Raw genomic sequence first — 25,486 nt, forward strand, 5'->3', positions numbered from 1 at the left:
TTAAATGCTTTTCTATTTATGAGGTTGAAAATTCCGAACGACCCCTTTTAGCGTTATAAAAACCACAGGAAAAAGGAAAAAAAAAGGAAAAAAAGAGAAAAAAAAACAAAAAAACAACCCCCCCAAAACGTCGTATTTTGTAAATATTTTCTTTTCCTGCTTTGAGCTGTTGTCATGTCCTTGTTCTATAGAGAAACAAAATGCTTTTCTTTCCGAGAAGCCGATCTTTGTTCATGTCTCGATTCTGTTGGCGAAGCACAGAGATGTGCTTATAAAAAAAAGGAAAAAAAAATTAATTAAAAAAAAATCGGAAAAAAAAAAAGAAAAAAAGAAAAAATCAATTAAAACAGAAATATCCTCTGCAAAGAGAGCGTCTGTGTTGGGGGCCGGGCGGCGCGCGCCGGCGCAGAGGGCAGCAGAGGCGGCTTTGCTCAGTCGTGGGGTTTTGGTTTTTATTATTTCCAAATTCACTTTTACGGCAACAGTGGAAATCAGTTGTTGGACACGAGGACACCATGGACACCATGGACACGCACAGACAGGCAGCTAAGCTAGGATGGTACACCGAGATCAGACCTCCGCCCCCCCCCCAGCCCCCCAACTCCCCACCCTGAGGCTCCCGCTGTGGTTTGGACCCTCATCGGCCCCATCAGATGTGGGGAGGGAAAGGGGGGAAGGCTGAGGGCGGTGGGGGCTGCGGAGGCTCTGGCTGCTCGTGTTCCAGCACCGCTGTCACCCCTCTGTGCTGCGCCCCACGAATGGGAGCCCCCAGCCCTCAGCCCAACACCACGCAGCCCCCCCTCCCAACCCAGGTCCCAATGTGGCTCCAGCAGCACCCAGGAAAGGGGGGTGATGGCTCCATCTGGCACCTCGGCCCGAGCATCCCCAGCACCCCAGTGCCCCTCCTGGGAGCTCACAGCCCTCAGTGCAGCCCTATGGATGCCCGCCCCCCCCCCCCCCCCCACCACCGGTCCTTGGGGGGGGGGGGGGGGGGGGGAAAGGGCGGTGTGGAGCTGCTCCAGCAGCACCTCGGCCTCTTTGGTTGGTGAAGGAGTGGGCACGGGGTGGGGGAAGGAGGGGAGAAGGGGATGGGTGCAGCACTGCCCCAAACCCCCATTGGCATGGGAACAACGGCAGTGAAGGAACAAAGGGGCTCTGCGTGGTGCTGGGGGCAGGGGAGGCACACAGTGCCATGGGCTGCCATGTGGTACCATAGGGTGCCATGGGGTGCTATGGGGTACCATAAGGTGCCATGGGGTGCTATGGGCTGCCATGGGGTACCATAGGGTGCCATGGGGTACCATAGGGTGCCATGGGGTGCTATGGGGTACCATAAGGTGCCACGGGGTGCTATGGGCTGCCATGGGGTAGCATAGGGTGCCATGGGGTGCTATGGGGTGCCATAGGGTGCCATGGGGTGCCATGGGGTACTATGAGGTGCTACAGGGTGCCCTGGGGTGCCATAGGGTGCCATGGGGTGCTATGGGCTGCCATGGGGTACCATAGGGTGCCATGGGGTGCCACAGGGTGCATGGGGTACCATAGGGTACTATGAGGTGCCACAGGGTGCCCTGGGGTGCCACAGGGTGCCATGGGCTGCTATGGGGTGCTATGGGGTGCTGCAGCCCAGGAGGGCACCGCGCTCAGCACTGGGATGGCCACCACCACCACCGCCATTGCACCTTCCTCTCCTCCTCCTCCTCCTCCTCCTCCTGCTGCCACCACACGAGCGCAGCAGAGCCGCGGAGCTGCCGCTTCTGTGAGCTCTGAGCTGACCTTGCAAAGGAAGGAAAAACAAAACAAAACAACAAAAAGCCATCGCAACCCCCAGGTGTTACCGCTGCGCCCACCTCCGGGCGCCGTCCCCGACATGCGGTGCAGCGCCAACCACTCACTGACAGCATCATTAAACACATGCTCGTTTATGAAAACAACCACCCTGGCACGGTCCAAGCATATACAGACAAATCTACTCTACGACACGAGGGGCTGCCGAGGGAAAAGGGGGAAAAGCCTCGAATTGATCAATCATCCGCTGGGCACAGCCACGGAGGGGAACCCCCTGCTGCCCTGCCGGGGATGCCTGGCGGTTCTTAGTTTGCTTCGAACATCTCGGCTCTCAGAGGTGAAAACAAAAGGTTTCTTCTGAATCAGCAGGCAAATGGATGGTGGGGGTGCGGGGGGGGGTCCCAGGCAGAGCAGTGGGGCTCTGCAGAGCGGGGGTCTGCTCTGCCTGCTGCCCTGCAGGGATGGGGGGGGGGGTGGGACGGGGGGGAGAGGAGGTTCTGTACCTCAAAGTGTCACTGATTGTGAAGTCCTGGAGCTAGAGCTGAATGAACAGTAAAAGCAGGTTAAATCATTAACCGAGTAGGGGATGGGGAAGCAGCTGTAAAAGGAACAGAGGAAGAAGGCCAGATTATTATTATTCGTGTTTCTTGTTTTTTTTCTTTTCTTTTTTGCTTTGTTTGTATTTTTCCCCCCTCATCTTCTCTCTCTCTCTCTCCCACGGTGATGCTGTGCCCCATCACAAGCCCTGCTTGGCCAGCGAGGCGGACACTTCGTCGGCTAACGTGGCGAGCTGGGGGGAGTCCACCATGTTGATGCTGCCGGTGGAGGAGACGTTGCTGAGGCGGCGCGGAGAGGCGTCTCCAGAGATGGTGGGGGATTTGTAGACGATTTCGGCGCCGTGGTCGGTCTTGGCTTTGGCGTTCTCACGGAAAGTCAGCTTATGAGTCTCGATCTGCAACGAGAGCGGAGCCCCGTCAGCTGGGGAGGGGGGGGGGGGATCCCATAGGGGCTGTGTTACCTGCGGGCATCAGCCGGGCTGTGCGGGGAGGAGGTGGCCGAGAGGCGGCATTGCGCTGCTCCACGCAGCCTCGGCCTCGGCCCCCTGCATCCCTGGGAACGGCAGCACGCCTGGGATGCTGCAGCTCCATCCCAAGGCACCACCACGGCTGCTCCTGCACCCCAGCTGGGGGTCGTGGAGGTGGGACGCCCGTGCGGCACGCAGCTGCCCTTCCCTCCAGCTTCCAGGGCTGGGGAGGGGAAGCGGACTGGGTTTGCTACTTACTGGTGCCCTCCCCAGCTGAATGTGGGGCTGGGGGCTGCCTCTCCGGGGGGGTGGGTGGCTCCAGCACCAGGGCCTGGAGCCCAGCGGGGTCTGGGCTCGGGGTCCGAGCAGCCTGGCACCGGCTCTTGTCTTCCTTGCCTTTCTCTCTCTACAGGTGAAGAAACCCAACCCAAGGCGGCGGGGTGCAAAAAACGCATCAGCAATTAAAAAGACAAAAAACACAAAACAAAAACCAACGAGATCCGATAAACGTCAACCAGCAGGAAAAAGATTTAAAAAAAAAAAAAAAAAAAAAAAAAAGTAAGGAAAAGAAATAGAAAATAAGGGAGAAAAAAGAAGATCTGGAAACCCAGCGTTGTGAGAATAAAAATGACGAGAAGCACAGGGCAGTCTGATGCGTGGAGCAGTGAGAGAAGGGTAAGGAAGGCAGCGATCCGGAGCAGGGGAAGAGCTGAAACAGAGCTGTCCCTTCCCAGTGAGAAAAGAGTGCTTGGAGAGAGCAGCAAGAGGAGAAGCACCTTTCCCTTTGGGAATTCAACCCTGTGTGTTGTGTCCCCAGGCTGCAGCCCCAGCCCCGTGCTGAGCCCTGCTGGCACTCAGGGCGATGCAGCGCGGCGCCACCCAGCCTTGGATCCCCATTTCCACCTCCCCACACCACTGAGCTTCGCTGGGGAGGCTGAGGTACAGAGCTCAGCATCCTGCAGCGATGGATGCTGATTAAAGCTCAGCCCAATGCTCCACTTTCTAATTAAAGCTCAGCCCAGTGTTCCACTTTCACTGGAGAGCAGCCCTTGCGCCAGCTTTGTGCTGCGCCACTGGCACCACCTGGCATGAAAGCAGATGCTGACAGCAGCATCCCGTACAGCGAAAGCTGGAGACACAAACCTCTCCACAGAACAGCAGGAAAAGCAGGAAACCACAGCAGAGGGCATCACCCACATTCACACTCATCCAGGCCGGCCTGGAGATGCACAGAGCGCAGCTTCACAGCTCCAACCGACAGCCCAGGGTTGGTCTGCGCAGCCCTCAGCTCCACACAGGGGGGAGCTCAGGAGGACGGGGGTACAAAGCATCCCCCCCCCCCCCAGGATGTGGGCAGCAATGCCTGCAGTGGGGCACAGCGCTGCCTGGCGAGCAGAGGGGTGCTGGAGAGGAGGCTGAGGCTGAGCCCGGTGAGCAGCACCTTCCCTGAGCCCACTCCAGTTGCTCTTTGCTTGCCCCCCCCCCCCCTCCAAGGCTCACACGCACACAGGACAGCAGCCCTGCCCTCCTTTACCTTTTTATTTCCTCCTCCAGGAACGTGGCTGATGTTATCTAAGGACCCGATTTTAGATTGCACCTTATCTTTGAAGTCCAGTTTCTCAGATTTCACCTCCACTTGGCCACCACCTGCGAGAGGAGAGCAGCGCAGGGGTCAGAGCCAAGCAAACAGCTCCCCTGCAGCAATGTGCTGCCACGAGCCTCCCCACCCCCCCCCCCCCCCGACCCCAAAATCCCCCCATCGCAGCCGTGCAGATGTTGGTACCTGGTTTGTGATGGATGTTGCCCAGGGAACCGCATTTGGATGTGACGTGGCTCAGGTCCACCGGCTTGTAAACAATTTGAACCTGCCCATGTGGGAGAGAGGAGAAGGAGGTGAGAGAAAGGGGGGGGGGGGGGAGCACGACACGGCAGCACCTGATCTGGATTGGAGGGAAAGGAGCAGCTCACACCCCAGGAGGATTAATGAGATAAATGAAACGGTCATGAGAGATGGGAGGTCATTAATGCCCGTGTGCAGGAGCCTCTCTTATCACATCAGCATGCATGAGACCGCCTCTCCGCAGAGGGGGGAAGGAGAGGCAAATTTAAAGTGCTTTAAGTGAGAAAGTGGAGTGGTAATTAATTAAGATTTGCATACACATCATCCGAAAGGAGGAGATATACCAGAGAGAAAAAAAAACGTAAAAAATAAATACCTTTTCTGGTGTAAAACATAAAGCTTATGTCCACAAAAACTGAAAGAACAGAAATGATCAATGTGCACAGAACTTGGATACAAGAGTGACCAAAAAAATACGCATTTCTGAAAAACAACAACAACAACAAGGCTGTCATGGAGCTACAGAGGGTCAAAAAATAAAGAGAAATAAAGCCTAAAGATCCGGTGGGAGTTCATAGCATGGAACCTAAGCGGGAGTTGGAGCACACTGAAGCACGAGGGCACATCCTGGCGTTGCTGCACCCCGGACGCGCAGCCCCAGATGCACACAAACACAGGGGGGATGCGGGCAGTGGAGAACAGGGAGGGCTGAGAGCCTCGGGGAGGGCAAAGCAGGGCAAACACACAGCAGCGACACCGGGACAGAGGGGACAGAGGGGACAGAACGTCGCTGCATCCCCAGCGCCCTGCGATTGGGCTCGCACCCCCAGGAACCGGGCAGCCCTGGGAGCTGCAGGGCAGCGGGTGCTGCTCTCTGTGTGCCTGCTGAGCAGCCCCTCCATCAGCACTCACAGCTGGAGCTTCATCGCCTCCCTGCAGCGCCGGGAGCAGCGCCCCGTGCTGCCTGCAATGCCCTGCATGCACCAAACCTCGCGTGGCCCCGTGCCCGGCAGCCCATCCTGACCCTCAGAGCCACAGGTGGCAGCGGGGCTGTGCACACAGCATCGCCCCCCAGCTCCGCTCCGCAGCCAGGGAAAGGTGTGGGAGCGCAGCAAGGCAGCAAGGCCCGGTGCCAGCAGGCGCTGCAGGGCTCGAGGGCTGAGCCTGGACCTGCAGTAAGGCTGGATGTCAAACACGTGGGTCAGCCCCACCTCTGATGGTCAGACACACCGACAGGACATCGCACGGAGAGTGGGGACAGAGGGACGGGGAGAACAGCAACCGCAGGGGCTGAGAGCACACAGCAGGGACAGATGTGAAGACAGGGATGGGGAGAGGTCACACGGAATGCACTGAGCAGGAGGAGAGCCGGGCTCTTCAGAAGGCACAAACAGGAGGTGGGAGGACAGAGCTGTGCCCTTCTAACCCCAGTGTGCCCCGCTGCAGGACCCGGCTGTGAGAGACCTCCCATTTCCACAGCAAGAGACCCATCGCTGAGTCCTTCCTGCTCTCCTTCCAGCTCAGTGTTTTTACAGACAAGACTCACTGAACAATTTGTTATCCTGCTGGGGAGCAACAAGGAAGGCAAACAGGCACAGAGTTGTTTGCCTGGGAAATCAGTGCCAGAGACCTGGGGATCCCATCTCAGCATCAGCAATGCGTAGGTCAGCTTCTGCCTAAAGCATCGCTGTGTCAGAGCACTGCCATGAGAAAGGCACTGAGCCCAGGTTCTGTATCTGCCCCCAAGTCACTGTATCTGCCCCCAGGTTACTCTATCTGACCCCAGGTTCTGTATCTGCCCCCAGGTTCTGTATCTGCCCCCAGGTTATTACATCTGCCCCCAGGTCACTGTCTTTGCCTTGGAGCAGCGTGGCTATGCAGGCAGTCACTGCTGACTGTGCTGCAGAGGATTAAGGCACAGCTGCATTGCACCCCAGTGGCTTCTCGTTGCTCCCCAGTCAGAGGAGCCCCAAGGCACAGGATGATGATCTCTACCTTAAAATGCAGGGCATTCTTCACCTGCTGCAGCTTTCAGTGCCTGCTCAGTGTGTGCTGAGCTCTGCTGCCAGCACGACGATGCGTGGCACACATCAGCTCCTGGCCTAACAGCGCAGCAGGCAGCGCAGCCAGGGCAGGGCTTGGGTTTAAGACATGGCAAAAGCAGCAGGGAACGTGTCTCACAGAGGCCTGACCTCTGCAAAGCAGCTCCTCTGGTGTGCGAATAAACGTGGAATTACATCAGATTTAAGACCAAGGTGGCAAACCCAGTTACATCCTTTATGTGCCGAGCCCTCTGCGATGCTCGGTTTCTCAGGGAGGGCATCCAGAGATCAAAAACAGCACAGAGGAAACCCATGGGGAACATCTGAGGGCACCAGGAGGCTTCCACAGATGGGCACAGAGCGGGCACAGCCCCAGGGCTGCACTGTTTGGGGTCTCAGTGATGCTCCTCCCTTTGCCCACCACCATTCCCAGACCCAAACTCTGCCTCCAGAGCAGACGGTGCAAAATCCACCAACCCTGCAGAGCCCCTCCAGCTTTCTGGCACAGCACCTGGAAGCTGAGCGTGGTTACAGGTCAGGGAATGGCTGGAAATGCCCACGTTGCAATCCGTTTGCTCAGTATCACTTCAGGCTCAGCCCCCACGGGCACCAACACACACAGTGGACACGAGGAGAAGCTTGATATTCACATGGATCATACTTGCCTGATGGGAAAGGCCAGGAACCTCGCTTCTACGTGCTGTGCAGGGCCACGTGCACCTCAGCAGTACAGTAAGCAACGAGGGCTGCATTTGCTTTTACATCTATCACTGACTGCACTGTGTGCAGGGGCCCGAGCCTCGCAGGCAGCACAAAGCCTCAGGTTAAGAGATGTTTTGTTACAGACACGGTTTGCACGCGGCTCAGTTAGCTCTGCCCACGTCAGGCACGGAAAAGGACTCGTTAGGGCTCCTCTACCCACGTCTTCTGGGTTAATGGGTTAAACGACAGCACGTCACCAATTGCTATCTGACAGCAGCGCTGCTGCAAATAGCATTGGTGCTTGGTGTTATACAACATGCCACTACGGGGGGGGGACCACAGCGCGCTCAAAGTGTGAAGGTACTCACACTGCCTCCTCCCGGGATGTGTTTGATATTATCCTTTGAGCCACACCTGGATTGAACGCTGCTAAAGTCCAACTTCTGATTAACAATCTGCACCTTTGGTAGCCAGAAAAGAGTCATTGCATGTCACCAATTGCTATCTGACGGCACGGGAGCTGCAGACAGCATTGGTGGTTCAGCGTACACAACATGCCACTTATCATTAAGAACCATTACAGTGCATTGAAAGTGTGAAGGTACTCACACTGCCTCCTCCTGGGATGTGTTTGATATTATCCTTTGAGCCACACTTGGATTGAACGCTGCTAAAGTCCAGCTTCTTATTAATAATCTGCACCTTTGGTAGCCAGAAAAGAGTGTGAGAAACAACATGATCATCTGCAGCTTGACCATGCGAAATATCACCAACGCCAGGAGCCTGCCTGCCAGGGCCAAGAGCAAAGGAGGACCTCTGGCTTGCTGCTCCAGGGTTGGAAGCTGAAGATGGAGGTGGGTGAGCTCTAGATTGAGCTGGATGAGATCTGCCTAGCAAGGCAGCCCTGGTTTCCATGCCAGAAACACCAGCAAGGAAGCCAGCTGCCCGTCTGCTTCCACTGAACAGAAGGGGGGACAGCAGACATGCTGGAAAGCACTGCTGCTCTGAGACAGCACCTGCAGAGCTGCACCACCGGGGTGGGCTGGGAGGAAGGATGGGGCCGAGAGACCCCCCCTGCTCAGCCCTGTGCCAGCACACACAGCTCTGCCCGGCCTCGGGGTCCAGCAGCTCCAAGTGAAGCCACGGGCTGCAGCAGAGCGGCAGTGTGCCCAGCATGATGAGCTCAGCGTGGGGTTGGGCTCCAACTCCTTCTGCAGATGCAGAGGGAAGAAGCCGTTGTGCCCGGGATGCAGTGCCAGGACTGCAGTTTTCGTAACCCGTGTGCAGGTGGGATGGAAGCACAGCCCCAACCGAGCCCTGGGGCGGCTGCCGGCCTGCACTGCTCACACCACCTCCAGAGGGAGAGATGCTGTAATCCTGGAGCCACGTGCCATGCTAACTTCACTCCCCACCCCAAAGCCCGTCTGCAAGAACCCGCTGCAAGGGCAGCTCTGCTGAACGACCCCATGCACTATCCCACAGCTGAACGCAGTGCCTGCTCCCTCCCCTGCGTGGACCGGATTGAATGAAGACCTGAACCAAAGGCAAACACCAGCGGGGGCACACAGTGCCTCAGCTCCCTCTGAAGAAAGGCCACCAGAAGCACAACGCTCCCCAGAGGGAAGGAGGCACAGCATCCTGCAGGAGAGCACCGCACCCGCAGCCTCTGCATGACCAGATCCCCACCGTGGTGAGGTGGCACCCTGGGCACCCAACCTTCCCATTTCAGCAAGTGCTGCCCGCTGCTGCCAGCAGAGCTTGCTGCACCACGGCTCTCCAGCACCAGGAGCCACAGCCCTCCAGCACTGCTTTTCAGGTTCACAGCAATTAATTCTGCAAATCAGGGCACGGTTTGGCCTGTCTGCGTTTAGCGAAGGCAGCGAACCAACAACCAGAGCGGCGCTCAGACAGCGCAGAGCTGCTGGCGAGGAGCGGCCCTTTGCAGTGCAGCACAAACCAGACGTGCAGAGAGAAAAGGAAAAGCACAAGTGCAGCTGAGGGTGGTGAAAAGAAGCCACCCCAAAGCCTTCCCCACACCGAAGTCACACGCTCAGAGCCAGCAGCTTGCACACAACAGCATGCACCACGCCTGGAGGTTTCTCACGGCTCTGTTGCACGATGGCTGCAGACGAGGCAGCGATGCTCTGCTGGGCAGGCAAGCACACACACAGTGAGCCCAGCTGTGCTCACTGCCACACGTGCAGCTCTGTCACTCAATATCTGTGTGACAGCCACCAGCTGCCCTCAGGCCTCCTGCCGTGCAGTGAGGGGCATCCCATAAAAGCCACAGGACGCATCCACACAGCACAGAGGCACAGAGCACTGCACTGCTGCAGCTGTGTGGCTGCATTCTGCTGCTCTGGAGCACTCTTCACCCAGCTCGGGCTCTTTTGGCAGAATTCTCCTCTGCAGAGCTTGCAAAATCCACCACGACGCCCTATTTCCCAAGCACTCAAAGCACACAGCTCTCTTTGCTGCCCTCTCAGAAAAGCACTGGTGGTCCTCAAACTGACACTGCCACCAGATGTGGCTGTGCCACGCTGCTCCACCGCAGCAACCGCAGCTGGCTGCAGAATGCAATGCAAAACCCCACCAGTCAAAGTGGATCCCGAAACCCCAACCTGCTCAGCTTCTGCACTGCTTCTCTCATCAGTTCCAAACCTGAATCTACTTGCAACACCAGCAGATCCAGCTCAGTCCCAGCAGGACTGGGGTCACCTCAGAGCTGGTGGCAGCAGGAGGACCCCAGCAGGATCCCAGTCCTTGCACTGGTTGTGTTTTGAGAACAGCCCAGCACGCCCAAAGCTCTCTGCCCTGCCACGAGGCTGCAATTCCCTCCACATGGGTTGCCTGGGGTCCCTGCAGGAGGCCGCCATCCTCTCACAGAAGTGACTGTCCCAGATCACACAGCAGCATTCAGAAACACAGCCCTGATCCTGGGACTCCTTAGGGCTGCAGGTCCCAACTCTCCCTCTAAAGCTCTCCCTAACAGGACACCACAAGGCAGCTTCACCCCCAGCAGCCACTGCAGGCCAGGCCACCCCACGGCCACGAGCAGCCCTCCCCGTGGTTCAGCTGCACTAAGCCAGGCAATTTCAGGACAACTGAAAGCCAACCAGCCCGAAAAACCTCCAACACTGGACATCAAGCTGCCCATCAGCCGAAGCCCAGCTGCCCGGAGCCGTGCCTGCAGCCCCAGCTGGGTGCTGCTGCTCCAGGTCGGGCTCAGCCCCTCGGCACCCCCCATCCCCGCACAGAGCAGAGCCCAGCTTTACCTTGCCACCTCCAGGTTGGTGCTTCAGGTTTTCGGTGGAGCCGATTTTGGATTTGACGTTTTTCAGGTCGGGCATCGGAGCCGCCGAGGGCTGCACGCGGCTCTTGGCAGACGCGGGCGATTTGGGAGGCGTGCGAACCACAGCCACCTTCTTGGGCTCCCTGGCTGGTGGGGTGGGCAGAGAAGGAGTGCGGGAACGGCTGCCTGGAGTCCCGGGGGAGCCGGGACTGCTGTAACCGCTTCTGTCTCCAGACTTGGGCTGCTCACCTGGAGAAGGCAGGCAGACGCAGCGAGGTGAGCGCAGGGCGAGCGCAAGGCACGCAGACCTGCCTGCCTGCTGGGGGTGGCCTGCAGCTCCCACAGCCCCCCGTCAGCTCCCGCCAGGATGGGACAGACACCCATCGGGTGCTGGAGCCAAAGCTGAGGTTGAAAGCAGCCTCCCAGCAGCTCCAAAGAAAGGAGTTCTTTATTGTCTGGATGACTGCTAAGGTGCCCCAGCCCGACATCAGCACGCATGAAAAACTACAAACAAAAGGCACTGAGAGGAACCCGCTCTCCTCTTTGGGGTTTGGAAGCGTTTTCACCGCGTTGTTTTGCATAATTAAATAAAGCTCAGATCACTGAGCAGCTCAGAACCGTCCCCACCTTAACAAATAAAAGAAGATCCTTAAACATCACCTTTCTCAGACTTCGCTGCTGCGGGGGGTGGCTTTTTCTGCTCCTTTCTGCCTGTTTAATGAATGAGAGAGGTGCTTAATAAGGACAGAAACTTCATTGATGGAAGGATTTAACGCAGCTCTGATAAGTATGAAAAAATGCACATATTCAGAAAATGCACCGCTGAAATGGAAATCCCCAACGCTGGGCGCTTCCTGGGCTTTGCTCCTGGGAATTACGGGCTATAATCTCAATTCCTGCAATTGAAGAATTGATCCTCGCACCCCCAGGTCTTTGGGAAACATCGTCAAGAGAAAAGGGAGAGATGGATTAAAACAAAAAAAAATGAAGCTGGTTAAATCTTCCAAATTGGAGGAAATCCCAGCGGGACGAAGCGAGCGCCACCTCCTCCCTGCTGTGTTACCAACAGAGCACATAAAGCAGCAGCACCACCCTGACGGTGCAAAGCTCCCTGCCCCACAGCCCTGCACGGAGGCACAGCCCCACACTTACCAGAGCCAGGAGGGGTCTTGGGGGCCGTGGGGGTTTTGGCTGGGATGCGGGTGGCGTTGCTGGCGTTCCTCTGTGCCTGCCCGGCTGCAGAGCGCGGCGTGGCCGGCTTGGTGCCACCCCTCATCTCCTGGCCCTGCAGGGACACAAAGGCAAAAGGTTCCATTTCTTTCCCTTTTCTTTTTTTTTTTCCCCCTCTTGTTTTGCTGTCCCAATGGGAAATAAAGCCGCTCTTTGATTGCACAACAGAGGCTCCATCCACGAAGCAGAGCCAGACCCCAAACACAGACATTTCCTTTGTCCTCCCTCCCGTATGCACCCACACAGCATCTGCAAGGGTATGTAAACAGCAGCGTGCCATCGACTGCCTGGGGATCCTGCAGAAAAGCCCTCCCAGGTCTATAAACCAACACATCTGCTTTCAAGCTGTGCTCTGATGCTGCTCTGTGTGACAAAGCTGAAAACGTGCAGCGGGGATCTTAAGAGCTGATGGGTCCCAGGGCTGCAGGGAACCATCACAGCCACACTGCATCCTCTTATCCAGAGCTGCAGCCTCTGCTCTCTCCCTCAGCACAGCTGTATCTGTGTGACTGAGCGCCACCGAGGGAAACCCCCCCAGCAGAACGAGCCACAGAAGTGTGTGATTTTCACATCCACCTGGCAGATGCAGCTCTGCACACAACCAATGCAGCTGCCGTGTTCTACACAGCCATAAAATGCAGCTTAAAGCTGCAGAGCAAAGGGTATGAAAGAACACAAAGGGACTCAGAAACGTTTCAGAGAGACCAGGTAAGCCCTGCAGCACGTGAGATGCTCTAAAGCAGAGCAAGGGGCCATGAGACTGACACAGCTGCTCCAAAAACTGCCGTGCAGAGAAGCACATCCCACAGCACTGTGGATGCCCCATCCCTGCAGGCGTTCAAGGCCAGGCTGGATGTGGCTCTGGGCAGCCTGGGCTGCTGGTTGGTGACCTGCACACAGCATAGGGGTTGGAACTGAATGATCATTGTGGTCCTTTGCAACCCAGGCCATGCTATCATTCTGTGACCCCCCTCTCTGAGTGACACGTGGTGCTTCAGCCCAGCAAGCGCTGCCAGCGCTGCCTTATGCTGTTCTCCAAGGCAGCTTTGCCTCTCTCACATCCCATTTCCTTACCTTGGCCTTTGTTTCATGCGTTCCTGTACTGGCAGGTCGGGGTGTGACTCGTTTAGAGGTGGATGCAGGGCTGGAGGGAGATTTCGGAGGGGCTGTGCTAGAGGAGGTGTGTCGGTGGGGAGGGATGGAGGCTCTATCGCTTGGGGGTTTGGCAGTGGAAGGTGAGGATTTCTTACACATGGAAAGAAAATAAAATCGGAACAACAAAACCAAAATCAGTATGGGAGGGGAACAAAAGGGATAACCAACATTACAGAGGATTAGAGGGTGCAATGTGGAAGCAGACTTGAAAAAGGCAGTGGAGAGGTTCTGCCCTCTGCAGCACAGAGTTGGGTGAGGGCTGTGGGCCCTGGGGCACTGCTGGCATCCTAAGGCTCCACCAGCAGAGCTGTGAGACACCCAACGACAGCCTGGAGTTTGCTTCTGCACCAGTTTGCCCCACCAAAGCCACTCTTCTGCTTTCTGACTGAGAATATCACATAGATCCACCCATACAAAGCCACCATCTGCATTCTACATTTGATTGCACCATCCAAACCAGGGCACGGGGAGAGGAAAACAAAAAACAAGGCTGAAGAATGGAGGGTAATGGCAAGGACTCCTAAAGCAGGAGTTAGGAATGAGCACAGCCCACGTGGGCAGGTGGGGATCACCTCTGGTTCTCCTCCTTTGCTTACCTTCGGTTTCTTTTCATCAGTTTCAGCCCCTTCCTTGTCTTTGCTATCAATACGAGCTGACAAATGGAAACACACAGTTACACTTTGAGGGATGGGTGAAATGCACAGCTGACAGTGCCTGAGCTACAGTAACATGCATGCTGAGCTGCTGCTACGCCTTCCCTCTAGCTGAGATCAGATGCTGCTCTTAAAAACACGAGAAAACCCCCCATTTCTTGGCAAAACACATCTAAGCACATTCCTCCTGGGTTAACAGATGATCCTGTGCACAAGCAACATCAGTCACTGCTGGAGCATCGGACACACGCCAGGTCTGTGTGAGCCCATTTGCACACATTTGCACTCAGTTCCAGCAGCAATGGTTCAGTTCAGGATAGAACTGCACTCTCTGAGCCCAATGTGAGTCTGTTTAATAAAACCTGTGTGGTTCTAACAGTTAGGTATATACACACTGAAACCAAAGGATGCCCCAACCGACCGGCACCAGGGAGCCCAAGGTCTGTCTGAAATCTCTTCTCCAGTGTGTTAACTTTGCAGTTTACTTCCCATCCCTCCTGACACCGCATCCCAGCAGTGCGCCCTCCGTCTGGCTCAGGCTCTGCAGGCTCTTAACGCTGAGCCACTGTCCTGTTTGATTCACATCAAGCACACGGTGGCCCTCGCAATATTTCAGGCTGCAGTACTAATGAGATGAGAAGCTGAGAGGAAGAAACGTTGGTACTGTCAGGCACTCATTACAAAGGCCCTGCTTTGAGCCCTCAGCTAATTCCTTCCTAATCTGGGAGGAGAAGCTTCTGATCTTCACCCCAGTGTTTGGAAACCCAATGGTCAGCCCATGTGTGATGCCATGAATGCAGCACCGATGCCTCTGACCCGACCCCAACAGCCCCAGAGCTGCTGCAGAGACTACAAAGTGTCTCAGTCTTTGAAGGAAAAAGCTCGTTAATGAATTAATTAAAGAAATTCCTTCTGTTGAGTCAGAAGCTGGGTGACCCTGGGCAAGGCAGCCCCAGCCCACGATTGGTTTCAGACTCTGATGACAGCAACAGCAAGCCATGCTGATGCCCTGCAGCACGTGTGCAAAGCTTTCTGATGCCTTCTCAGGTAGTAAACAATAAGAAATGTGTGATGAGCTTTGGCTCCGAGGGGAAAAGCTACATCAGCAATTTCCTCATTGACCCCATGCAGCAAAGAGCGCGTTTCTCTCTGCTGCAAACCAGAGAGGAGGGGAGTGGTGAGCAGGATTTCCAGGTTAATGGAAGCAGCCATGCCAGGTTTGGGGACGTGGCAGTGGGCTGAAAGGCAGAGCTCCTCCCCAGGCCAGCCCTGACAGCACAAAGTGGGACAACATGGCAAGAGACCAGCAGGTTTTGCTGTGCGTCCTGCAGCACCATTTGCTGCGCAGCCTGCACTTCTGCACTGAGCAGATTCCTCTGAGATGTTCCTGGGTCCCTGGAAACTGCAGCTCCTTCTTGGAGAAGGAAGAGGTCTAAGAGCTGCTCTGCCAGCAGGGATGCTCATGCTTTGAAGGAAGAGCTCAACCCTTCACAGCCAGAACTGAGACCTGCTGCACAAACAGCACCCTGGGCTCTGACTGCCCAGGTGCTCACAGAGGAGGATTTCCAGCCCAGACACACGCACAGCGCTGTGCCCAAGAGCCTCCACACACAGAGCACCCTGCAGAACACAAAACACAGCCATTGCATCAGAGCACCTGCAGATCCAGAGCTGGGATCAAAGCACGATGCCGTGTAAGAGCCTCAGCTGTGCTCTGCAAAGGACCCACGTGGGACTTTTCCCTCGGTCTGAACTGCCACCTCCCTTACGTTTTTCCCTCCTCCCTCCTCTCTAGGAAAGCTGATACAAGGAGTTATTGGACTGGATAGTGGACACATGCAAACCAGGTGGCAGTGCCCCGCTGGGACAAGCTGCAGCGTGCTGGGTTAGCCCCAATCCAACATGCCACAACACCCAGCCAGAATTTGTCTTCTCTGGGAAGCTGCCAGGTGTGAGTAAAGGAGCCCAAAGATCCAAAGGAATTTTAACTGAAAAAAAAAAAAAAGGAAAGCATGATTGGGAACACGCCAGCACCATGCAAGGGATGCAAAACCAAAGCATGGGGGTCTGGCAATGATGCCAAGACATCCAAGATTAAAGGAGGGAGAGGGGGAAGCAGCAGAGCTTTGTAGATCAGTTCACAGCAAAGGTCCAGGCCATGTCCCAAGCACTGCAATTCAGGAGGAGGCAGCAAGCTGAAGTGCTGCTTCAAGCAGCCTCGTGGTGAGCAATGCACCAGCAGTGTGAGCTCCAGGCAGGCAAACGGTGCACACACCTTTCAGGAGAGGAACTCGACTGACTGCTTTATCTGCAGCACCAGGCTTCTTCTTGGGCGTCCTGCACCCTTCTGCACCCAGCTCTGCCTCTTCCACGGCAGCATCTCTGTCTTCCCTGCCATCCTTTAACCCAACGGGGGGTTTGGCTGCTTCCTTTAAGGGCCCAGCATCCCCTCCTGCCCCTTCTGTTTGGGTCTCAGAAGGCTCAGACGAGGTGACATCTGCGTATGACTCTTCCCCCTGCAACTGCTGTCTCTCCTCTTGGTCTTCTGCTTTCCGTGCTTCACGTTCAACAAGGAGCGCCTCTCTCTCTGTGTCTCTCAGGACATCTCTGGACTTGCTTTCTTCTTCAAGAGCTTCTTTGGTTGCTTCGGGTCCTGGAGGAACACGCTGTCCCACCAGGCCAAGCAAACCCTGCCGAGAAGCTTCATCCTCATCTCTTTCCCATCTGCTGGCATCTTCTTTTAGTGGGGCTCCAGCATATAACGGAGCTGGCCCAGCTGCAGTACGGGAGGCATCAGTGCCACCTGCTCCTGCCAGCCCCACGGCGCACACATCACCCAGCTCTTCTCCCATTGCTGAATCCACACCAATGCCTTCTCTGCCCCCACGATCCCACAGCTCACTGCTGTCCTCAGCTGGTCGGACATCTTGGTACATATCCAGGGGTATCGGGATAGTGACCTCGATCCTGGTGGGAGCTGTGGCTGCAGGCTTTGTTTCTTGTTGCAGAAGAGGCTCCTGAGGAACAGCAGCCAGCTGCTCCATGGGCTGGCTGCCCCTTTTCATCACACCTCCCACGTGCTCCTTAAGGCCAGGCTGCAGCTTTGGAGAGCTGGGCTCCCCTGGGGCTGAAGACGCAGAGTGTGAAGCGCGGGCAAACAGTGAGCACAAGCACAGATAGGTGGTCAGTCACATCATGTAGAAGAGAAACTTGGGATCTGTACTATTAATAAGAGCTGCCCCATTCAGCAGACACAGAGGGGCTTTTTAAAGGAACTCTGACCTCCATGGGAACTGGGAAGGGGGTCGGGGGCAGCGGGGGGGGTGGGAAGACAGAGCACTGCCTGGACCCCATAGCAGAGGCGGCTGAAGTGTCCCCGTGTGCCATGCCTGCTGGGCTGGCTTTAGAGGTATTCAGAAATCAGCAACACATCCAGCTTCCCAACCACCTCCAGATCATTCCTGGTTCTAATGAGCCCAGGGAACAGCACTCCTCTGTCTGCTCCCTTATTGCCGTGTCCTGAACAGCAGAGCCCTGGTGGGAAGGACTGTCAGTAAACTGTGGCTGTAACTACGCAGCAGCTCTGGACTGTGTGCCCACTCAGCCTAATTAGTGTTCCAGCACTGCTGCCATCGTTTGGGCAGAGGAGAAAGAGTGACATTTAAAACCCAAAACATACGGTCACAGAAACACAGATCTTGGGTTTTTTTAGGGTAAAGGAGACAATTATTTTCCATTACTGATCTCAAGCATGACACAGAGCTTGGCAATTTCACGCCACAGTGCTGCATTAAGCCAGATATTCTGGTTGAACTGAAGCTCTTCTGCTCAAAACTCTTCCAACTGAAGCAGGGATGTGCTGAGCAATGGAGAGCTCACCCTCAACACTGGGGAACTGCTCAAAGCCCTCTGCCCCCATAAGGACGTGCATATCCATCCTGCAGGGCTGCCCGCAGGTCTGAGTGCTGCACAGGGAGAGCTGCAGAACACCAGCAGGGCAAATCTGAACTGAAAGATGCTGAGACTCCAAAGGCATTCTAACATGCTCTGTCTTCACCACAGAGATCATTTTTGCAAATCCCACAGCACAAGAAATGAAGGTGGGTAGTTATGAGATACCCACAACTGTGGGCATGCATCAATAATCACATCAAGTCATCAGAGCTCATCATCGTTACAGAGCAGCAGCACTGCTAAAAGTCCGTTTTGGAGATGGAACCATTTATGTCAGAAGCCAGAAATGCCATCTATTGGTTCTCTCAGAGCTGCATTGAGCTGCACGTCCCCAGAGCTGACAGCTGAAAGATCCCGGGACAGGACAGAAAGCTCTCACTGAAAATCTGGTGAGAAATAGCAGCTACCACCAGACTGAAACAGACAGACGGCAGGGATAACTCACCCCATCCTGCTAACAACCTTGATTTCCTTTGAAGTAGCATCACTATTTTGAATGCAGAAGAGCTGCTGGCCTGAGAACCACCAGCCAGGCATCAAATGCTTTACTTTAATTGCAGGGAGCAGAGTGTGTGTAGCTGTGCTGAGTGTGAAAAGCAAAGACCTCAATTCACTCCGAGCTGAGAAAGCAAAGAGCTGCGTGCTTCCTGCAAAGGCAGGGATGACTGCAAACAGCAGTCAGAAGAGGAGAGACTGCAGGAGCAGCCTGAGGAACCTGAACAGAAAACCTCCTTACCAAATGGGCTTTAACTGCCCTTCTAGCTAGCACACAAAACCAGTGCTGTCACATACAGACGTGAGCAGGACAGCTGTGTTGAAGTGACTGCCCACCTGGCCTAGCATTGGCAGATGCCCCTGGAGACTGGGATGCAAAAAGAGCTCACCCTAAATGAGACACAGTAGTTAAGAGTCAGATAATTCACGTGGGACGTGCAGGGCCCCAGGCTGACCCTATGCAATGCTCAGCAGTGCCTCCTGGCTAACTGCACCATCCTGGCTCTGTTTATGACCTTTTCTAGCCTGGAGGATGCTCTGTTTTGCCACTGGACAAACAAGCATCGGTGCTTCAGCCACCTGAGAGAGAGCTGATGAATGAAGAGGTGCCTGAAATGGGTGCGTTGGGACATTCAAAGTGTGTGTGACCCGCCTGCCAGCAATGGGGAGAGCTGTACAACTGCCCACGGGGTGCAAAGCAGTTGCATTACAGAAGAAAACTCCCAAGCCCCCCAGGAGCAGCAACCAGACCCCAGCGACAGCAGTCTGACCAACCTTGAGCAGCATCTCCTGCAGCGTGGTCCTCCAGGCTGGGGGTGGCTCCTATGCCCGCCTCTTCAGCTGGTCCCAGTTCAGAAGGAGAATGGAAAAAACATCATCAGAACACGAGAATTAAGTTTAAGCACGCTTCTGGAGAACGCCTTTACCTCCTTGCTGATTCTGCCCATCACGGCTGCGTTACGAGCAGGGCAGTATCAGAAAGGCAATCAAGCTGTGTTAATGCTGGGTCCCATCAGATTTATCCGACAGCTGCTGTACCAACGTGTTTCATCAGCTGGCAAGTGAGCACAAGCTCCTTCAGACAGACATGCAGAAACCTGAGCACTGAGCACGGAAATTTGGGGATTTACGTTTCCTCTTCTACTCCTGCCAAGCTGGCAGCATTCGTATCCATGTCTCTTACCTGAGCTCTACCTCATCCGTGTCTTCTCTCCAGCTGACTGTCATGAGCTCTTCCTGGGCTATTTGCTGCCAGCTAACCTGGGTGTGTAACAAACCCAGTGCTTGCAGAGCTGTGGGCTTGTGTTAGCGCTTGGGTGCTGGCAGAAGCCCATTCTATCACACTGCCTTTCCCAAAACCTGCCTGATGTTTCCAGGATAACCCAGCAGCCACCACACAGGGACCACGTGCTCACTGTTCACAGCCACACCTGACTGTCCGAGGAGCTCCTGCCCTGCTCTGCACGGCTCTGCTGCACATCAATCCCTTCTAACTCTGAAAGACCCCCATTCCTCCCTGCAAAAGCAGGCCCAGGTGCAGAGGTCCTGAAGGAGCCACTTGGCTTCCTCTGCACGATCTCCAAAATGTGCTGGCAGCCCGAGAAGTGCTGCAGTGGTCTGGATTCCACCTGCCTCTCCAAAGACAACTGTGTGGGCTGAGAGAATGCCCAGGAGAGGAGCAGCGAGGTGCTGCAGAGATGGGGAGGCTCTGCAGGAAAGCACTTTGCCTGGAGACGTGAGGCAAAGCCACCACGGAGAGAAAGACTGTCAGATGAGGAGCTGAGGAAGAGAGAAGAAAAGGCTGCGAGTGTCCCCCAGGCTGGGGAAGGCAAGAGGACAGCAGTAAGCAAGGAATTGCATCAGAAGAAGGAAGGAAGCACGAGGAGCGAAGCACGCCTGCGAAAGGTTCTGCAGCTTTACTGCTCAGCACCAACCAGTCCAGCTCTCTGCTCTATCTGTATCAAGAGATGAAGCTGCACCTCGGTCTCCCTCACCTGTGGTTCCTTCTGGGATCTCCCCGTGCTGATCCTCTTGGTCTCCTTCCTCTACTAAAGGTGCTGTGGCATCTGAAAAACAATGCAGCTTTCACACAGCCAGCAAGTGGCAAAAGCCTGGGGAGGTCAGGATGCTCCCAAGGCTCGTTTTGCTCAGAGCAGCACCCATCTCCCTCCCTTGAGCCAGCGCTTGTGGAGGGAGACAAGCGAGCAGGACGCAGCAAAGCTGGTCCTTGGGGACACAGTGAGCTGCCCCCACAGCAAGCACACATCTCTCATGTGGCTGCTCTGCATGAGATCACAGCCCCCATCTCCAGCAGGGCAGGGCTGGAAAACTGCTCAATATCTCCATCCTTTTTAATTTTAGATACATTTTGCAAGCCAATGCCTTTACCCGAAGCCGCCAAGAGGCAGCTACTTGGGATTAAAGCAGCCAGAGAAACAGTGCAGTTAATTAAAACAACAGGCAAGTCTCTAGATTACTTCCAAACTAGATTTCTTCCAGTGAAGCAGCACAGAAATGCCCTGACCTGACCCACAGGACTTCTGCATCAACTCAAAGCTGTACATACAGACTCAATCCATCTCACCATTCCAGCACAAATCGTGCTGTGTGAATGAACACATCAATACAGAGGGAACACAAAAAGAGCTCCACCTGACTCTGACAGGGAACACAGAGCAGGATGGGCAGGCAGTATTCTGATGGTGCACAGTGATGCAAACCTGCGGGCGATGTGGGACTGCTCCTGGCTGCACTGAGCTAATTGGACCCTGAGGTCACTGCGTGAGAAGGAAACAACCTGCAAGAGACTTGCTGAGCTCCAAGCACCACTTTGCATCTCCATCTCCGGCCTTCCGACCCACTCTCCACCTTTAAGGCCAATCCTCTCATTCTGCTGAGGGAAAACCTCACTTGTGATGAGCCTAACGAAGAGCTCTCATCCAAGAGCACCAACGCTCCTGAGAAACCCCAGCAGAACGTGGCACGAGGCTCTCGGCAAGGTTTAGCACGACCCCAACCATCACGGTTTCAAAGCAGTAAGACAAAGAGCTCCCACCTTCTGTAGTTGGGGTGCTCTTAGCGTCAGAGGTTTCAGAAACAGGCTCATCCGATCCGTCATCGACTGGAATCTGAAGGGGATAGCCTGGAAAACAAATACTTAGAACAGGTCCTTGGCGATGAGTTACAAACCTCTAATGGCCCAGGTCCACTGGAGAGCAGAAAACACCTGAACTGATAAGCAAGCAAAGCGTGAAAGTGCCAACCAAAAGCATCGGTGCCATCGCCAAAAAGAACAAGCAGGAGCCAAAAGAAAAACCCAGGGACCCACACAGCAGAGAATGGCAGAAGCAGGAAAGGAGATCTCAGCAACAGAAAGCAGGGAAGATGGACGTCTGAGTCACTGCTGTCCCCTCTGCCATTTCTAGAGCCATCAGACTCTCTCCCAGAGCTGCTGCTGAGCGCTCCCATGATGTATTTATTCATTGCAAACCAGCAAGTCTTTGTGCAGTGCATAAGGCACAACGCCAGGCTGGGGCCAAAGTCATCTTTTGGAAGAGTACAGCAAAAAGCACAAGTCTCTTCTTTGCAAAGAGGCTGACTAAATGAAATAATACAACGAAAGCTGGAGAAAATGACTCGGAAAAGAAGCTTCAAACGAATAAAAGTGAAATCCCTGTGATGTGCAAAGATGAGGCTACGAGCTGAGAGAAGCTGTCAGCCTGAAATGCATCACACGACCCACGATGAATGGATGCCATGGATTCTCTCCTCGGCTGAGATAACCCACTGGTTTGGTTTGGTGGAAGCTGTGTCCAAAGCCCTTCAAGAAAATAAAATCAAGATGGTGTTTATATGAATCATAGCCAAGAGTGAGTCCCACCAAGTGTGCTGGGGCTGTGTGGGTTTCCAAGCTCAACTGTGCAGCGTGGTGGGATGAGAAAGGAAAGGCCTCTGGAGAAATGCAGGTCTGAAATGTGGGATAAAAGACCCTTGCATGGCTCCCAGAACTCTCTGCTCAGCCTTGTGCAGGTGAGAAAAGCAGGCAGCAAGCAGCATCCTCGAGCCGTGTCTCAAAACAAAAGCAGTGCTGTGTTTTAATAGCAAACTGAGGAGTGAACACAAAAGCATGGACGTGCCAAGCTGCAGCAGTAAGATCAGAACTGCTCGAGACAGCATGGGATCTGTGCTCTGCTAGGCAACCATATCACACAGCAGCATCCTCCTTCATTCAGGAGCATCAGAGCACCCTGTGGGCCACCCAATGCTTACTGCCTGCAGCAAGCTGCTATGCAGGAACCTTCCATACACACACACACACACAGCATCTCCTCCTGGCTGTCCCCAGGGCTCTGCTCCCCCTGCCTGGGTCACTCTTGTCCCCTGCCCTGTCTCCTCCTGGAGGTGCTCACCTGAGGGGACGTGCTGCCTCTCCTGGTCCTCCACCACGGTGACATCCTGGTGTGGTTCTGCCATCTTGCAGCCAAGTTACCTGAAGGAGGAAACAAAAGCAATCAATATCAGGCAAATCCTGGAGCCCTGTTGGTGTGTTCCATGCAACCACCTCAGCCACGTCCCGGGAGCATCCTCTGGTAAGCAACCAGCTGAGAGCTGCAGGCTGCCTCTTCAGCCACAGCAAGAAGGGAGCTGCTTTGTCTCCTTTTCCTGATGAGCCCCCAAATCCCACCGCTGCGTACAGGGAAGCTCAGGATGCACACTGCCTATTGGGTTTTGCAGCTGTGCTGAAACACTCCCCGGAGCATCCAGGAGCCCCCAGATCCTCCAGGAGCACCCATGAGCAGAGGGCAGTGCAAAATGCTCACACACCAAACCAGGACCTCTGGAAAGAGGGCTTTCCCAAGTGCTAAAGGAAGTGAACCCACCAGCAAACACAGCCTGCAGGCGCCGTGCCTCTCCTTATTCTCCATGCTGATTGGACAGACGTGGATTTTAGTTGACTTCCTAATAGCTGATATAATTACAGCCCCTGGCAGTGATGAATAACGGGCTATTAGTGTAATTGTGTGCTTGCCATGACCGTCAGGAGCAAATGGATGCAGCAGTGAGGCTCAGGTCACTGCAAGCAAGGAAGCAAACTCACGTGGTTTTGTTTGCTGGCAATAAATTAACGGGATATATGGAACTAAGCAAGAGAAGCTCAAATGCCAGTAACCAGATCTCCTGCCCAGCTTTTTTAAGCCTTAGGAAGATGACTGGACCATTTCACTTCTGCCTTTGACAGCCACAAAGCTCTGACAGAACTGCACCAAGGAAGCGTGACAACTTGCCACCAAAGGAAGTCACTCACAAAAGCAAAGGTATGAAGTAGGAAGGAAGGAGGTGACAACTTTCTGTCAAAACCTTGGGGGGGTGGGAGGCTGCCCACCAAAACGGACATCCCTATGGGCATCTGCCTGCCCTCCTCCCAGGGCTCCAACTATCACATGGATGATATCCTGGTCTCATTTGGCTCCACTGTGGTGCTGTTTACAAGGGTGGTTAGCACTGAAATACAGAAATGTGATGTTAGTTTAGTGTATGGAGCATAAAAGCAAGTTGAGCATGAAATATGTGAGTGTGAATGTGCTGCCTGGTGTGCAGGAGAAGGTACAGGAGCGAGCTTTCTATCCCAAAGGCAGACCTGGGATACACAGCAGTTTCCCCACGTGCTGCCCTGTCTGTCAGCAGGAAAATGCAGACAGCAGAAGCCATCCTGACCCCTTTCCCTTCTGCTGGTCCCTAAAAGCCTCCCCAGCCCAGCCCAGCTCACCACACACCCACAAACCTTTATTCCAAGCTGCTGACCCAGAGGCAGAGCATCCACTCATCTGAGTGCTGCCTTAAATGATGCTCACTTCTTCCTTACGTTGCCTCCTCTCCTGCCTCCCCCAGTCCAGTTTTTGGATAAGAGCAATCAGAGCCTCTCCCAGTTTCCCTGGAAAGTTGCATTTTGTGCTTTCCTGCCTCTGGACAAGAATTTCCTGGGCCACCATCCAGAGAGGACTGCTGGCTCCACATCCAGCTCACATTCCCAGCCTGGGGCTCAGCTGCCCGTTCTGGGCACAGCGTTCAGCTCAGCTCAAGATGTTCCACTGCTCCTCCCAGCTCAGCATTTAGCATCGGTGCAGCCCTGGCACGGCAGCAGCCAGCAGTGATTCAGCAAAGGCCACGGAGCTGCACGCCCCCAGCAACAGCTCTCGCTCTGCTCACTGCTGGTGCTGCTGGTTTTTTGACACCAGGAAACGTTGGGGTGTTTGTTAGACAACTGGCTGGTCTCGCTGTAGCTCTGCAAAAAGGCCTTTAATGCTGTTCTGCTCACAGCTGGGCACAGGCAGCCCCGCTCCCACTGAGCTCCACGCATGGCAGGAGCTGCAGGAGCGAGGATGGGCTCGGGAGGATGCAGCCATTAATGTTTCAGAGATGAGAGAAGAGCTGCCTGTTGTGGCAGAAGGAAAAAGGCATCGCCTAAAGGCACAAAGAACCAAGGGATAAAGCACCCAGACATCCCCCGAGAGCTGCAGGGCGCAGACATGCGTCCATTTGGACAGCAGGACTTTGGGGAGCAGCAGTGTCTCCCATGGGGCTGGAAGGCCTCGTGCCGTGCCTGCAGGGCAGCAGGATGGAAAGAGGCTCTCCCTGCAAGGGCTGAGATTGAGAACCATTGCAAGGCAGATGAAACTTCAACGCAACAGAGAGGTAAATAAATGACACCAAGCAGTCCGGGGGGGGAGGCCAAGCGAGCCAGCAGCGCCATTATCTCTTAGCTGCAAAGCTCTCCCAGCTGGGTTTGAAACACACAGCCCATATCATCATGCAGCCATATTCACCACCATAAAGACATTTTACGCCTCTCTGATGGATGCTGGAGTCCATTCTCCCCCTCTTTATTTCTCATCCGCGGCAGCTAAAAGCACTCCTGACAGCAACTCGGAACCTGGGGGTGATGCACACAATTCTGGGACAGATCCGTCCTGCTGGAACCACAAAGCAAAACTGAAGGGCTCAGCCACAAAGCATTTCTTATTGTGGGGGGGGAGTCCCAGCTCTGCTGTGGGTTTTTTGCTCTACAAAGGATTCACGATGCAATGAAAGTTAAAGCTTATTAAAACTGCTTATTTTAAAGAAAGATGGTCTGAAAATGGCACATCTGAGCAACTGTGAATTACAAACAGCGTCTGAGATGATGCTCCTTCTGCTCCTCAAGTGGAGGAGGAGGAAATCCCTCCTGGGGGAAAACAGCAAGAAGGGGAAAAGATGTTCCAAAAACCTGTAGGAACAGCCGTGCCTCGAAGCAACGGTTTGGGAATGAGTAAC

The 25,486-nt window shown here is 54.8% G+C and overlaps 1 protein-coding gene across 22 annotated transcripts in view; it reads right to left on the minus strand.

Moving 5' to 3' along the window:
* Positions 1–1,531: 1,531 nt before the first annotated feature.
* MAPT (microtubule associated protein tau) overlaps positions 1,532–25,486 on the minus strand; it is a 36,623-nt gene continuing 12,668 nt past the window's right edge. For 4 of the 22 annotated variants that reach the window (XM_042892642.1, XM_042892641.1, XM_042892643.1 and 1 more), the window contains exons 2-16: positions 22,585–22,664; positions 21,231–21,317; positions 20,170–20,241; positions 18,950–19,015; positions 16,002–16,853; positions 13,670–13,725; positions 12,993–13,163; positions 11,841–11,973; positions 11,349–11,399; positions 10,672–10,937; positions 8,006–8,098; positions 7,765–7,857; positions 4,596–4,677; positions 4,347–4,459; positions 1,907–2,740 (exon numbers count right to left, since the gene is read on the minus strand). In XM_042892642.1, coding sequence (XP_042748576.1) covers positions 2,525–2,740; positions 4,347–4,459; positions 4,596–4,677; positions 7,765–7,857; positions 8,006–8,098; positions 10,672–10,937; positions 11,349–11,399; positions 11,841–11,973; positions 12,993–13,163; positions 13,670–13,725; positions 16,002–16,853; positions 18,950–19,015; positions 20,170–20,241; positions 21,231–21,317; positions 22,585–22,648 — 2,415 coding nt within the window. In that variant the 5' untranslated portion in view covers positions 22,649–22,664 and the 3' untranslated portion in view covers positions 1,907–2,524. Of the gene's footprint in view, positions 1,777–1,906; positions 2,741–3,070; positions 3,219–4,346; positions 4,460–4,593; positions 4,678–4,715; positions 7,858–8,005; positions 8,099–10,671; positions 10,938–11,348; positions 11,400–11,840; positions 11,974–12,992; positions 13,164–13,669; positions 13,726–16,001; positions 16,854–18,949; positions 19,016–20,169; positions 20,242–21,230; positions 21,318–22,584; positions 22,665–25,486 lie in introns of those variants that run through there. The other 18 variants (XR_006182550.1, XR_006182549.1, XM_042892645.1 and 15 more) reach the window with 18 other exon arrangements.

This window comes from Lagopus leucura, unplaced genomic scaffold, assembly GCF_019238085.1.
Source record: "Lagopus leucura isolate 7727_CA_CO unplaced genomic scaffold, USGS_WTPT01 153-9_obj-0_obj, whole genome shotgun sequence".
Taxonomy (NCBI): domain Eukaryota; kingdom Metazoa; phylum Chordata; class Aves; order Galliformes; family Phasianidae; genus Lagopus; species Lagopus leucura.